Genomic DNA, 13,758 nt, shown 5'->3' with positions numbered 1-13,758 from the left:
AGAATCAAGTTCCAAGAATAATATACACGTGAGTCAAGTGTTTCATATTATGGCCCTGGTGGCCCTAGCTTTCCAATCCCTTTGCTCCCGCACCAGCTTCCAGTTCTCATGCTCATTCCTTACAGCTTCCGACCACGAACACAGCTCCTTCCACCGGCTCTCGATTCCGAACTACAAACGATAAACTCTTCTTTCTCTCGTCTCCCAGTTTCTAGCTTTGGAACGGCGGATATCAGGATATAGCTCTGGGTTCAGCACCCGGCTCATCGCTGCCACTCTTGGAGCGTCTTGTTGCTAGCTACTTCTCAACATCTCTTAACACCTTAACACATGTTCTGTTTTCACAATTTTCTAACTTACTTTTTATCCTCCAAACTCTTATGCCAGACCTTTACGATGAGGCTGAGCAGCCTCTATTGGCCGACCGCCTACGCGACAACATCTTGTAGATCGATACTATTAAAGACGCTAAAAAGCCTGATAGGTTTCATGCTTTAGCTCGAACCGTTAGTTATTGTATTTTTGCCGCGTCTTAAAGCTAGCACGATAGATGCATAAAAGCTCTTATTTTATACCTTTAACTTTACTATAGCGGGGTTAGCGATAAAAAAGTGTCCTTTAGCTTTATCGGTTTATTTACAAAATATACTCTTATATCGCTGCTAAACGTTACTCTTAGCACTCGACTTAAACTTGGATACTTCTTTGTTTTAAGTGCTTTTATTTAGGGACTAGCGTTTGCTATTATTACGTTCCGTCTACCTTTTATCGCTATCCTAATATGCTATACACTCGCTGGTTTCGGCCTGGCCCTTTAAGATGCCCAATTTAATACCTACATCGCACGACCCCCTAGCGCTGCGACTAAATTGGGAATCGTGCATGCGATTTATGGCATTGGCGCGTTGTTGTCTCCGGCAGCGCCATTGCGGCATGTGGCTTCGTTATAGGTCTTGTATACCTTATCACTGTATCTCTTGTAACGAAAGCTAATCTTTATAGACATCACCCGCAAGCGCTCAATCTCATAGCTTGCCTCGGACAGTCTAGAAGCGCTATGTTTCCGTTTTTGGTAAGAGCACTTGCCGATATTTATAGCATTAAAGTGCTGCAGCCTATATTTGTGACGATGTTCGTTGTTATAATACTACCTTGGCAACTTGTGCCATCCCCAACGCGTCATTCTTTAGACGGGGCGAAAGCGGCGTCCACTAGTGAAGATGTGGATTCCGCAGCCATAGATAATTCAGCAGGCGGACATTGTTGATGCCCAGGTTGTTGCTGTACATTTTAGAACGTGCCAAATACGATACTATTGTATCATAACGAAAGTCTATATGTAGCAATTTGCCTAAAGCATTATAACCATACTTGATTGGCCGTCAAGGGCAAATTTCCAGTGTTGAGCCCATAAATCCCATTCATTCAAGCTTCTATCTGGAATCGAGCGACGGTTAGCTTGGGGATGAACCATAAACCCTGAAAGAACCATTAACAGAACCATCACCCCACTGTGTTTGCCTCTCCCGCCAATAGCCGGCGTGGGATGCGCTCGCTTGTTGCTGCCATTGGTACCCGATGAAAAGGAGGGAGGTTCACGTGACAGGTAAGTAAAATCTGGAACGACTTCGGTCTCGCCGAATGTAAGGCTTGAATTTGTTATTTGATTAGAGACTATTCCTTGGAGGTAATCCTATCCTAGAAGGTGAGTACATTATCGTATTTTAGAAGCAGTCTCGAACTCAGACAGCTGCTGCAGCAATACCTGGCAAAAGCGCATCGATAAAGCCCCATAGCACACTCGTATAATCGCCAGCCCAAGCACTTCCAGTGTAGAAAGTACCTTTCAGTCCTTGCAGCGCATACAAAGAAGTATGAAAGCCATTCTTGACCGAATCCGCTGTGACGCGAAGAAGCATCGGGGTGTGGTTGGAGAGGACTTCGATGGATAGCGTGCTTGCAGGAATTGTGCCTGCTGCGGACATAGCAGCAATGCTAGACAGGACGAGAATCTGGGCATCTTGGTCTTTCTGAGGCTTGACACTGACGGTGTGAAAAGTATGGAGACCGGGAATGCCGCTGAGAGAATACTCCTGAGCATATGGCAGCGTAGGAAGGTTGAGCGTAGTCCCATTGGCAGTGTTGATTATGTTGACATTGTCTGCAATACCATTGCGGATAATGCCAGTGTAATATGTTGTGTACTGCCATTGGTTGAAAAGAGACGATTCGTGATGATTGAGCGTGAATGGCTTGAGGTTGTCTGCCATGGGTGCTATTGTCACAAAAATCTTCTTGGCTTTGATGAGGTTTTGTCCGGTTGGCGTCTTGACTGTGATCTGCTGGAGACTAGTATCATGGCGAGCAACATCAAGTATAGTCGTGTTGTAGAGTACATCTACGCCGAGTAGTGCCGAAGCTTTAAGGTAGATCTCATTGTTGAAGTGGTCGGCTGGAACGACGAAACAATCCTCGAAGAGGGCTTGAAGCCGGGGGAGTCCGAATGTCTGAATAATATAGAGTGCCGGTGTATTGAGAAAATCTCCCACAGATTGTGCGAACGTCCAGATCGTTGGAACAGCGGCTTGGAGTCCGTATCTTGTGACAAAGTCTCCAAATGAGAGCAAGAGCTCCGCAGGCACAGGATTGGGAAGATTGTATCCTTCAACCAAAAATGGCCATTGCGAGACGATTCCGAAGTAGGTAGTAAGTGCGGTTGTGATATCGGCCTGTGTGAATGGTGGCACGACTGACTTCCCAGTCTTGAAGTCGATATATTCAGTCGCAAATGGTGGTTGAACGGCAGTAACGAGAGGGATGTTGAATCTTCCAGTGAAGGCACGGACGATTGGGCCATCAATCCAAGCTTGAACACCATAATCGACAGAATAGCCGGTAGCAGGGTCGAAGTAGGTCTCGGTGTGTCCTCCAAGTCGATCTGTCTTCTCAATTACCACCACAGTCTTGTTGAAATCTTCTCGCAGGCGGACCGCAGCATAAGTTCCGGTCGCTCCACCTCCAATGATCACAACATCGCGAGTCATTATGTCCTGGGGAGCGAAATGGCGTTCGAGCATAGAAGGTGCGGCAACGGAAAGATTCAATAATCCGAACAAGGCCGCGGCCTTCGTCATCGTGGACAAAGAACGAAGCTATCAATATCGGAGACACAGGAAAGCTCAACAACGCAACGAAATTAGGGAGAGAGACGAGGCACCCTTGAATGAATTGCACTCAAACTTTGCTTTTGCTCTCAGAACGATGCCATCCAATAGCGATGACACTTGTCTCAGCCAAAATGTTTAAATCATTTACACGAGAAAGACATTTGCGGAATTGGCATGGAACATGGGATGTGAGGAGCAAATAACGGTCGTTGGCGAGCGCCTCTCGGTTGATGTCGACCCAAAATGGAGATAGCAGTTAGATTAGGCTTATGGCTGAAAAAGGGAGCCAGTACCGTAGGGATTCTTGCGCCACCAAAATAATTGAAAGTCTACAGAATGCAGCCTCATAGGGAGAGCAGGGCTGAGAAAGTCTTTGATTTTCGTGGGCTGGGTGGTACATTACTCTGCGAGTAGGGGGTATGAATCGCTAGAAGATTAGATAATTGGTCCCTAAAACTCTGCTGTTGCCCCTATCGATTTAGCGATGTGGTTACGAGCCTACAGACAAAAGTCCGTGCTTTTAGGGTGTTCTTAGGGATGTTTTAGCGACCGCACCTTCTAAAATAATCAACAAAATGGCCCCCACAACACCTGTATTCGAATTTAACCACCAACCAGGTGCAGAGGTCCCTACAAAAAGATAAGAATGCGATACGTGAGCTTTATGGCTTTGCCAAGATCCTAGTTGAGCGCCTTATGACACGTTACTCTCTTGGCAGAAGCACTATTAATAAGATTTTGCAGTATGATGCCCCTGAACGTGTCAGAATCAGTAGAACTGGCAGACCTCTCCTTCTCTCAGACGCTTAGGTGGACGATATAATCGAATATGCCTCAGAATCATGGGAGCACAGAGCTCTGGACTACACCATCTTGCATGCTGAGCTGCAGCTCACATGCTCTGTCAAGACTTTGGAGAGAAAGCTAAAGCAGAGGGGTTATTTTCGCTGTGTTGCATGCCAGAAACCATACTTTACTCGGGCCCAGGTTATTGGCAGATTTATATGGGCAGTGGCATACATCTTTTGGACTATAGAGTGGCTGAAGGTGCTCTGGTCTGATGAAGTTACATTCTTAGTGGGGGGCAGAACTGTCAAGCAGAGGGTAACTAGGAAGGCTGGAGAGAGATACCACCCTACTTGCATTCAGCACCAGTTCCACAGAGGCCGCACTACTCCAGTTAATGCATGGGGAGCAATAGGCTACGGCTACGAGAACCCTTTATTATTTTTTCACGGCACAGGCAAAACAAGAGCTTTCAAACAGATAGACTACTTGGCACAGATTCTAGAGCCTCATATCTAGAGAATTCTAGAGTCTTTTGCTACTATAATTCACCAACTTCGCCCTTCTGTGGAGCCCTTATTTATGGAGGATGGGAACTCAGCTCATGGCCACAAGAGCACAGGCAATTGCTGTGCTATCTAGCGTACAAAGCATGGCATTATTCTTATGCCTCACCCTTCCACAAGTCCTGATATGAACCCTATTAAAAAGTGCTGGAGGAGGATAAAACAGGCTCTACACCGCCGCCGAAAACAGCCTAGTACAGAGGCAGAAATGGAGATCATGGTTTTGGAAGAATGGGATAGAATACCTTAGGAATGGATCAATGAGCTGGTTCTAAAGCAGGAGCATTGGGTTCATATGCTAATGGAACGTCATGGATGGTCTACTCCTAATTAAATGCTGTAATTAGGGCTCAAATTAATAATTTTGGTGTGAAATGCCCTAAAAGCACGGACTTTTGTCTGTAGGCTCGTTACAAGTTACAGATGAGAGGTAAATTTATCCCGCACTTTGAGATTTGAAGGGCCGCAGCGATTGCGTTAAGGATTTTCAGGCTACGACCTCTAAAAGTTCAGGGGCTCGCATGCTGAAATCTTTATGTGTTTCACTATCACTGGTTTGCAGGGCGCCCCTTTGGAAAAGTTTCACTCAATCGAAAGACGGCATTTCACTCTATTAAGAGTACAGAAACTTTTTATGATTCACGCTCCGTGTCTATTCCTGAGTCATTCTTCCACCTGCTCACTTTACATTCCACATACCTCAGTCCCCTCTTGCAACATTTCTAGCCCTCAGCCAAACAAAGCTTACTTGAGATCGTCCTCCATCATGACTTCGGAGCCGAAAAGACGTATGAATAGCTTATCCGGAATCGTTCTTCGCCGCGTCTCATCGGCCGATAGAAGTGAGGATGACTTGATAACACACAGGCCAACGATGGACGAGTTGAGTGAATGGATATGGAGGTGGATGTAAGGTGTCCGCCAAGCTGGATGTTCTCCCTGGGACTGTGGAGTGGGCAGTATAAGGTTGGTTGGCAGGGCGGATGAAAGTGCGAGATATGAGCCATTTGAAGAAGCAAAGGTCTCCTCATATCATATCATATTAGTGATTGGAAAGGAAGTAGGATCATGACATGAGGATAGGAATTCACTGGGAGGAGGATGTTAAGCAGTATCAAGGCATTTATAGACCTGTCTTCGACGTACGAGAGAATTTCTCAAGCTAACTTTGTGTGTCTCAAAAGAGTGACATCCAAGTGTTTGCAGGAAATTGGTTCGTTCTTACCCCTTTGGGAAATGTAAGCGCTTAACTCCCCTCTGGTGTTGGGGGCACAAGTGTACTGTCGGACCACCAAAACAGGTAAAGACACGAGTACTAACGGACCCAAGGCGAGGTAGCGGGGCTGGCATCCAATTAAGGAAGGAGCCGCGCATGAGTAAAGTGGAAAGTTTTGGAATTAGTCAAGAGAGTTGATGAGGGAGGAAAGGGGGTTCCTATAGACGTCGTCAAAAGCAGCGGCTCGATAAGCGAGGCGCCATTCCCGAAGCAAGTGGGCTAAACTCAAAGAGGCAGCGCACCTAAACGTAGATTACATGTAAAAACATATTTTACGTACCACTACTATGCTCCTAGAAATCAAGTCTTGCTAAAGTATAAATAGATATAATATAATTGAAATATTTTTAAGTGTTGGGGGATGATTTCATTGCACGAATCACCCTCGCTCTAGATAAGGGGTTTATTTGTATAGAAAACCCCATTTGGAATTTCTTTCTTGTATATCCACTGGTTTACTATCATTACTTGACCAAGGTTTCAACCATCTTAAGCTAAGGAAAATTAACATGGCTTTGCTTAATCCAGGTCCTACGCTACGAAGAATTGTCGTTCTCTGAGCCTATGGTCCTGGAGCGCTGACACCCGTATGGCGCCAGATCGTAGTTCATAGCTGTGTTGATGACTAGTTTCTTGGCGTAGTTGCAGTCGTCTTGGTAGGGTGTTGAGCCGAAAGTGATGCAGGTTGGTATCACTCGCTTTTCTAGGCTGTGGGAGCGTCTCTCGGTATTCTCAATGGTGGAGGAAGCATCGGATGTTCTGACCCTACCGAATGTTGCGTTGAGACCTTGTGCTTGGAGGGCCTGCAGGATTGGTGTCATGTCTGGGTTCTCTGGTGTTGGAATGACGGTTGGAACGTTCACTCCCGGAGATCTGAGGTAGGATGGCGTTCCTATGATGACGGGAGATAGAGCCAGGAGCGCAGCAAGTTGTGCAAACATTCCGAGGTTCATGTTGAGCTTTTGCTGTTATTCAAAAGTTTGATTCGTTTGGAACTTCGTGAAAATAGTCGGATTGTTTCGAGCTACGATGATGGACATAAAGCTGAAAGTAGTGTGGCAGATATTATGCTATATGGTGAAGAATGAAAAATAAAGTTTCAGGGAACACTTCAGAGAGAAAGTATGGATTTGAGAGGGTCGACTGCGTGAGGCTTTATATCTTCCAAAGGCGGCAGGCCTACTTTGACCTGCTGAGAGCCTCAGACCACATGTCAAGAGGGTTAGGAACTGATCTACTGTAAATCTTCTAGAGCCTCGTAAGAATATTGGAATCTTGCATGCATTTGTGGTTATTGGGGGCGGAAGGAGCTATAAATCAAGGCTATATAAGCAGAGCCTCAATTTGTGAAGGTGCATCTTATCGCAATAAGTAAGGCGCATTGTGCCCCTCTCAATGCCAAGACTGGACTTGCATTAGTGCTGACTGACGCCCGGAAGGCTGGCAACTCGCAGTCGCGCAGTAACTAGACCAGGTGCAAGGCTACCTTCATACATCTTTGCGGATCAGTGACTTGCCTCCAAAGCTGGAGGCTTGATGTCTTGAGCGTAAAGTAACAAGGCACAGGATTATGCTTGCGACAAACCTAATTCCAAGAATGGTGCTGGCTAGACCTATAATTGAAAACAATCTTGAAGGAGCGCATTATCATTTGGGTAATGAGGCTGTGAAACACTCCCATTCTTAGATCTGCAGCGCAAACCACGATGTTACCCTGATCTTGCATTTAGCCACAATTTCAGTACCAAAGATTTCTATAGGACAAGTCACCGAGTAGGCTGCATTCACTATGTAACGATAAACGTCCACAAGCTGTGCCTTCTTATTGCAGCTTTATTGAAAGTTTGCTTCTGTTCCTCAAGATCATACTCGGAGAAACATCGAAAGTTTGGCCCTGAAGCCTGATGTAAACAGAGCCTTTTGTGCCCCTTCAGATGGTCACCATGGCCCCTCTTGGTTTAACCAGAAAGGCCCCTGCTATTGCCAGAACTGAGGCTCTCACACCAGCGGTAATGAGGCTCCCGATGTGTCGATCTTGTATGGCCACATGGCTAATACGCCTTCTGTAACGCCTTCTGAAGTGCTATAGCAACCTTGCAGTACCACATTCCCTAGGCTGAGGCCAACATGCATTCATTCGAGGCGATCCTACCTGACTTTGGATCCCACGAGCCTACCAACGAAGGGCGCATCTAATTTGTTGTGTATCACTCTTCGCGGAATGGTACTGAGGCTCAGCTCATGCAGAGCATGCTTCTTTGATCCGAGGAAACGAATCCTACGAGTGTGATCGATTGTTCTTACATAATGACGAATTCGTTGGCAAAAATATCAAGGCGTCGGCATTTTCTGTTCTTAAAATGAGATCATCATTCATGAATTTTAGCTAAAATTTACTATATTAATGGGAATTTGTAAATCGGATGCTTGAAAACAATAAAAGTTAGATACGCGCCAATTGCGCGTTTTGCGCTGTCCGCGCTGTCCCCGCTCTCGGTGTCCCGAATACTCAACTACAAATTCCTCAAACGTTCGAAAACATTGAGACAAGGCCTTCTTGCCTGTATTGTTGTCTGTACGTACTTTTTCAAGAATAAGATACCTCCTCTTTCGCTGTTTATTGACTAGTTTAATTTTGTGGTGGAGACCTTTGACACTCTGTTTCGTTCCTGAGCATTCAACAACAACTAGCTTGCTCCTTGCTCTTGGAACTCTCTCCTTTCTCGCTTCCCTTCATCCTGCTAGTGCTTCTACTAGCAGCCTTCTTTCCATTTCCCTTCTCTCTCGAAGGTCCAGCTTTAGCGACCTCCTTCTCTTTGCCCTTCCTTCGACCATGACCCACAACCTCTTCCTCGCTTTCAGTCCCACTGTCCTCTCCTCCACTCTCCTCTTCACTACTATCTTGTGCCCTCCTTCCCCTCTCCATCTTCCACATTCCATCAACCACAACCTTCTTCACGTTCCCACTCCCTGTTCCCAACACTATCCCCTCCAACACCGTAGCACTAACATCTCCCTCCGCCCTAACTCCCCTATCAACCCTGCCCTCATGCTCGCCTCCAACTTCCCAACTGATATCGCCCCTTTTCAACAACTTATCCCTCACCTCGCAACTCAAAACCTCGTACCCCTCTACGAACTTCGCCTCTCCATCTCTCGCGTGCAATGCCATTACATTGAACATCACACCCTTTGCAATGGGGACAATATCTTTAGCGGAAACAATCCCCGCAATGTCGCATTGGAAGCGGCCGACGTCATCGCGTTCGATTTGGGAACGCGTAACCGGCTTACGCTTCGAACCACGAACAGGTAGCACGCCCTCTCTCTGGAATGTTAACTCGCCTTTGATGATGTAGTGCGTGGTATTATAAGCATAGGAGTTGAAGGGTGTGCTTTTGCCCCTGGGAAAATTATCAGTTTTGACTTTCTTTGAAGGGAAGGGGGAGGGAGGGACTTTTTCATGGTCGTGATGGAGACCCATGGATAACCGGCTGCGATGACGCTAAGTTCAGCTGGGGACTTGCAGGTGGAGGGAGTGGTATAGATCCAGCCGCCCGTTTCTTTGGGCTTCTTTTTAGTGCTAAGTTTCTTGGGTGCCATGGTGATGAGGCTGGTGATATTAGTATTGATGTTGGTGTTTTTTTTATATGGATATTATTGCTGACGAGTGTTGTTTGTTGAAAGTTTGAATATTGTTTAGAAGGAGGGAGGGAGAGGGTAGGGTAGGAAGAATGAGAGAATATATATTGACCTCGAGGTTCTAGCACAAAGGGTATATTTCGAGTCGTGGAAGTGTAGGCAAGTGAGACATGGAGGCACTATCCAGGGTGTTGGAGAGCATTCGAGATACTCTGTGTGGGTTTGCGGGGTGTTTCTAGGACAGTGGAAGTGCGAGACGTCTTTCGTGAACCGTTCGCTTGAGTCAGGAGGCGAAGAGCTAAGGGAGGAACATGTGCGGGACTTTCCATAGTGTTGGATATTATTCTCGATTTGTTGTATACAACTACACGAGTCATATCTGAGCTTAAGCTGAAAGTAGCATCATTTGAGCACTCTCTTATGATTGCCTATCTGCCTTAGTCACAAACGTAGGCAAGTACAGCTAAGTACAGGGTAATAACAAGGCAAAAAGATATGACCTCTTCCTAACACCACAGTCTCTACTTCCACTTTATACCAGTCCCGGTCCCGGTCATAACTGTTGCATGAAAATGTAAATGGCAAATGACGAAAGAAAGAAAATCGTCTCAGCAAATCTATCCTAGTCAGATAATCCCAATCCAAGCAAGACAATTGTCGCAACGTCAGTAACGATGACAATCGCCCAGACAGCCCACGCAAAGATAGTTCCAGTCAAACCCAGCTTTAAGCTAACAAGTTCCGTTCCCTCGTCATTGAGTACGCTCATGTACTTATCGTGCGTTACGTACCAGATCACCGGGAGCAGGACGAAGATGAGGCCGATGGAAAGGATGTAGTTTACAGCAGTCAGCGCGTTGCTAATGCCTTCTTGACCAACCGATACGGTGACGATAAGAGCCGGAATGATAGCTATGCACCGTGTAATCAAGCGTCTGGCGAAAGGATTGATCTTGATCTGGAAGGCACCTTCCATGACTGTTTGTCCAGCCATGGTCGACACGATTCCAGCAGCAATCCCGGAGAAGAGGAAAGCGACGGCAAACATAGTGGCCGAGAGCTGGTTGATGCCAGTCTGGAAGAGGCTGTACAGGTCGTAGAGATCGGTAAAGTTGCCATCCTGGGAGAAAGCGGCACCGGAAAGGATTTCTGGAGCGGAGTTGACAAAGAGGCCAACGACGAAGATAGCTAGACAGAGATCCCACGTTGCGTAGCGGAGGGTGGACTTGATGGCACGGAGGCTGGGGCGATAGAATACGTCGATGGGCGTTTCGTTCTGTCGGAAGGTGGTAATGTGGTACTTGGTATCATACTCGAGAAGGCGAGGTTGAGCAATCGAAGAGCCGACGTACAAGGCATGTGGCATTAGCATACCTCCGACCATGCCGGCCGAAGAGTACATGCCTTGACTGACGAAGATCTCGCGCGAGGGCAAGAATCCTTTGAACACCGGGCCAGGTGCTGGATGGACCTGGCCAAGGGCGATGGCAGTAGTGATGAAAATGACGGCCACGAGAGCGGCCATGAACATCTCAAAATAGCGGATGTGACGAAGCGTACCAGTTGGTGAGTAAAAGAGCAAGATGAGAAGGGTGTCAAATACTGTGATCACACATGCTGCATCGAGTGGGAGCTTGGGGATGAGAAGATTCCAAGCAAAGGCAGTACCGATGACAGCACTAATGTCGGTGCAAATACAGCAGGCCTCCGCAACAGCATAGATAGATAGTTCTAGCCAGCGGGGCATGTATTTGTGGTTCATCTGGGCCAGATTGAGTCCTGTAACGGTTGCCATTCTTAGACAGAGATACTGCCATGTTGTTAGTCAGGTGCGATTAACCAAACATAAGGGCCTCGAATCGAGGGAGGCTAAACATCATCCACGAACCTGAAGATAGATGGCAACGACAAGAGAGAATAGAACCATGAACAGCATCTTGTATCCAAAATCCTGGCCGTCCTCAACAGACGTCTGGAAATTGTCCGGATCAACGTAAGCGACGGCGAGGATCATTCCTGGGCCAAAGAACCGTGCGAACTTGGATAGAACTCCGCCAACACCGAGCTTCTTGGTAGGTTCTTCCGCAATTCTGTGACCTCCAAACTCTAGGGGAGCGTCCGCTACCGGTGCTTTGGCCAGGAGCACGCTCTTGACAGCCTCCATCCATCCTACTCGATGGACAGGAGTAGAGCTGACACCGGCGCGCACTTGGTTCTTCTGGTCAATGTCCACTGCTGAGTCTGAGGCTACAGGCGATATGCCTCCATCTTTTGTATCGGACATAGCTCTTCTTTGCGCTCTGACCTAACAATTCGTAAAAGCAGTGTTGGCGGTTCTTCTGATCTTTGATATTCGATATCTATGGGTACAATAAATGAGACCTAACACGAGAACTTCGATTGAAGGAGCAATCTGAAGCGAGAGGGAGGTGAGGGCAGTTCCGATATGTCAGGGCAAGCTGCTTCTTTATCAGATCCTCGCCTATGGTTATCTCGAGCATTGGTCGAGATGATCAGGGCGAGTGAGCGGGCTAGAGTGGGGTTCAAGGCCGTATCCAAGTAAGCGGGAAGCCAAGCTTTGTCTTTGACTGGCGGAAGCTCCCCTGCCCACTGCATTGAGACTATGCCACTATCACACACGGGCATGTTGCAGCAAACCAACAACGATTAGCACTCGTAAGAGTGCTGTTGATTGGACGGAGAGCGTGATGGTTGTCCGTGGCTGCCACTAGCTTTACTAGTGGTTGGCTGAAGTCAGTGAGGGATGCAAAGCATCTGTGCCAACCCTGTCTTACGGCGGGATTGAGAGAACGTGGAACAAACTTTACCATGCTGTTTGACAAGCAACAACGACAGGTTCCAAAAGCTGAATGTATTTTTTTCTTCTGCGTCAGTAAGGTGAGTTGAAAAGAAAGAAGAAATTGAACCCTACAGAGTATCGCTCATTTGCTGTCACTGAGTTGTCTAATCGGTCCATTTTGTGGTTTGCAGAGGCCAACTATGTGGTTGTTGGGTTGAGGAAAGGATGTAGGATCTCTTTGTAGGGCAACTGAAGTAAGTGTCTTTTGCAATTGTCCACGACATCAGCCCAAGGCAGCTACGCCAAGTTCCTAGCAATAGCCGGTTTGGTTTTACTTATAAAAATCTCCAAGGTAAATCATAATCACAAGAATGTGAAGCGGAAACTTGCACAAAAGACTCACTCAATAGTCTTTTCACATGTACAAATGTTTTACATTCCCTGAACTTGTACAATAAAATCTCCGAAAAACCTCTATCTACGCAATGTTGGCTTCCACTCCTTGGAAGTTTGCGTTTGTGCTGGGGTGTATGTAGTCCAGAGCGGAACGAAACCATTTCGTGTCTTCTGCTTCTTGTTCCACGTCTCCTCACTAAAGACTATTGCATCGGATTCTTCCTCCCACTGGTCTTCGGCTTCCAGCTCTGCTTGTCTTCTTGCCTTCTCCAATTCTGCGTTGCGCACCTCTCTTGGCAAACCTCTGAGAATAGGACGCTTAGGTATGCCACTGGGAGGATTTCCAGATTGGACTGCATCCAAGCGTTTGGGCACAGGCGGGCAGTTCTTCCCGATCCGTGCCTCCAGTTTACACAAAGCTTTGTAACGATTCAAAGAGTCCAATCTCATCTTGATACCATTCCTTTCAATCACGAACCTCGAGGCTGGCGTTCCTGCTTGGAGTCTCTGTCCATATCCTGGAGTGGCAACAAAAATCTCTTCAATCTGGTGGAACCACAATACGGGAGGTATGGTATATTGTGGTTGCTCACATATGATCCTTGGCGACTTTGATTTTTCTGACCAGTCGCTGGTCACACCACAATCCGTGGAAAGATCGCATACCTCGCCCTTGCAAACCCGACAATGTAGGTATATGAAATCTGCCTTCACATCTAAGTAGATCGGGGGATATACAGTGCGACGGAGAGCAATCTGGAATAATTTGTTGAACAGAGATTGGTCCTTAGGTTTGTTGTATGCAATCGTGTACCATTTCAGGGCCACTTGTCGGGACTCAGAGCAGGCGTGAAGAAGATTTGGGACTTTCGCTTTTGTATAAGCAAAACGTTGAAGTTCGCCGAATGTTGGCCGAGCTTTTGATAACGAGATCTTGACAACTCGTGCCTCGGGACGAGCGAGAACCCAGATGGCGTGTCTTAACTCGATTGGGAGCTTCATGAAGCAATGGAAGGTTGGACGACGAACTAACAAGCGCCGAGTTACTTGTGACAGTGGTTGACGGGAGTTTTGTATAGCGTAGCTAGTAATTGTTAACATCCTATTGAGCAGAAATGATAGCTC

General features: G+C 46.9%; 5 protein-coding genes across 5 annotated transcripts; all 5 read right to left on the bottom strand.

Annotated features, from left to right (window-relative positions):
- Window positions 1-1,742: 1,742 nt before the first annotated feature.
- On the bottom strand, window positions 1,743-3,044 carry LY89DRAFT_584368 (FAD/NAD(P)-binding domain-containing protein; the record flags this gene model as incomplete). Its single annotated transcript, XM_018209258.1, has 1 exon — window positions 1,743-3,044. The coding sequence occupies one exon, from the start codon at window positions 3,042-3,044 to the stop codon at window positions 1,743-1,745; it is 1,302 nt and encodes a 433-aa protein (XP_018071756.1).
- Window positions 3,045-6,331: 3,287 nt separating this feature from the next.
- LY89DRAFT_733253 (uncharacterized protein) lies at window positions 6,332-6,748 on the bottom strand (the record flags this gene model as incomplete). Its single annotated transcript, XM_018219780.1, has 1 exon — window positions 6,332-6,748. The coding sequence occupies one exon, from the start codon at window positions 6,746-6,748 to the stop codon at window positions 6,332-6,334; it is 417 nt and encodes a 138-aa protein (XP_018071755.1).
- Window positions 6,749-8,472: 1,724 nt separating this feature from the next.
- LY89DRAFT_733252 (uncharacterized protein) lies at window positions 8,473-9,398 on the bottom strand (the record flags this gene model as incomplete). Its single annotated transcript, XM_018219779.1, has 2 exons — window positions 8,473-9,199; window positions 9,319-9,398. 2 exons carry the CDS (start codon window positions 9,396-9,398, stop codon window positions 8,473-8,475), a joined length of 807 nt encoding a protein of 268 aa, XP_018071754.1.
- Window positions 9,399-10,059: 661 nt separating this feature from the next.
- LY89DRAFT_584422 (natural resistance-associated macrophage protein) lies at window positions 10,060-11,601 on the bottom strand (the record flags this gene model as incomplete). The annotated part of the gene is made up of 2 exons (XM_018209261.1): window positions 10,060-11,247; window positions 11,326-11,601. 2 exons carry the CDS (start codon window positions 11,599-11,601, stop codon window positions 10,060-10,062), a joined length of 1,464 nt encoding a protein of 487 aa, XP_018071753.1.
- A 1,110-nt stretch (window positions 11,602-12,711) lies between these two features.
- LY89DRAFT_668725 (uncharacterized protein) lies at window positions 12,712-13,635 on the bottom strand (the record flags this gene model as incomplete). The annotated part of the gene is made up of 1 exon (XM_018213052.1): window positions 12,712-13,635. One exon carries the CDS (start codon window positions 13,633-13,635, stop codon window positions 12,712-12,714), a length of 924 nt encoding a protein of 307 aa, XP_018071752.1.
- Between the last annotated feature and the right edge of the window lie 123 nt (window positions 13,636-13,758).

The sequence above is a fragment of the Mollisia scopiformis genome (assembly GCF_001500285.1).
Source record: "Mollisia scopiformis unplaced genomic scaffold LY89scaffold_11, whole genome shotgun sequence".
Lineage (NCBI taxonomy): Eukaryota > Fungi > Ascomycota > Leotiomycetes > Helotiales > Mollisiaceae > Mollisia > Mollisia scopiformis.
Note: the sequence above shows the minus strand (reverse complement) of the source record. Positions and strands in the feature narration are given on the sequence as shown.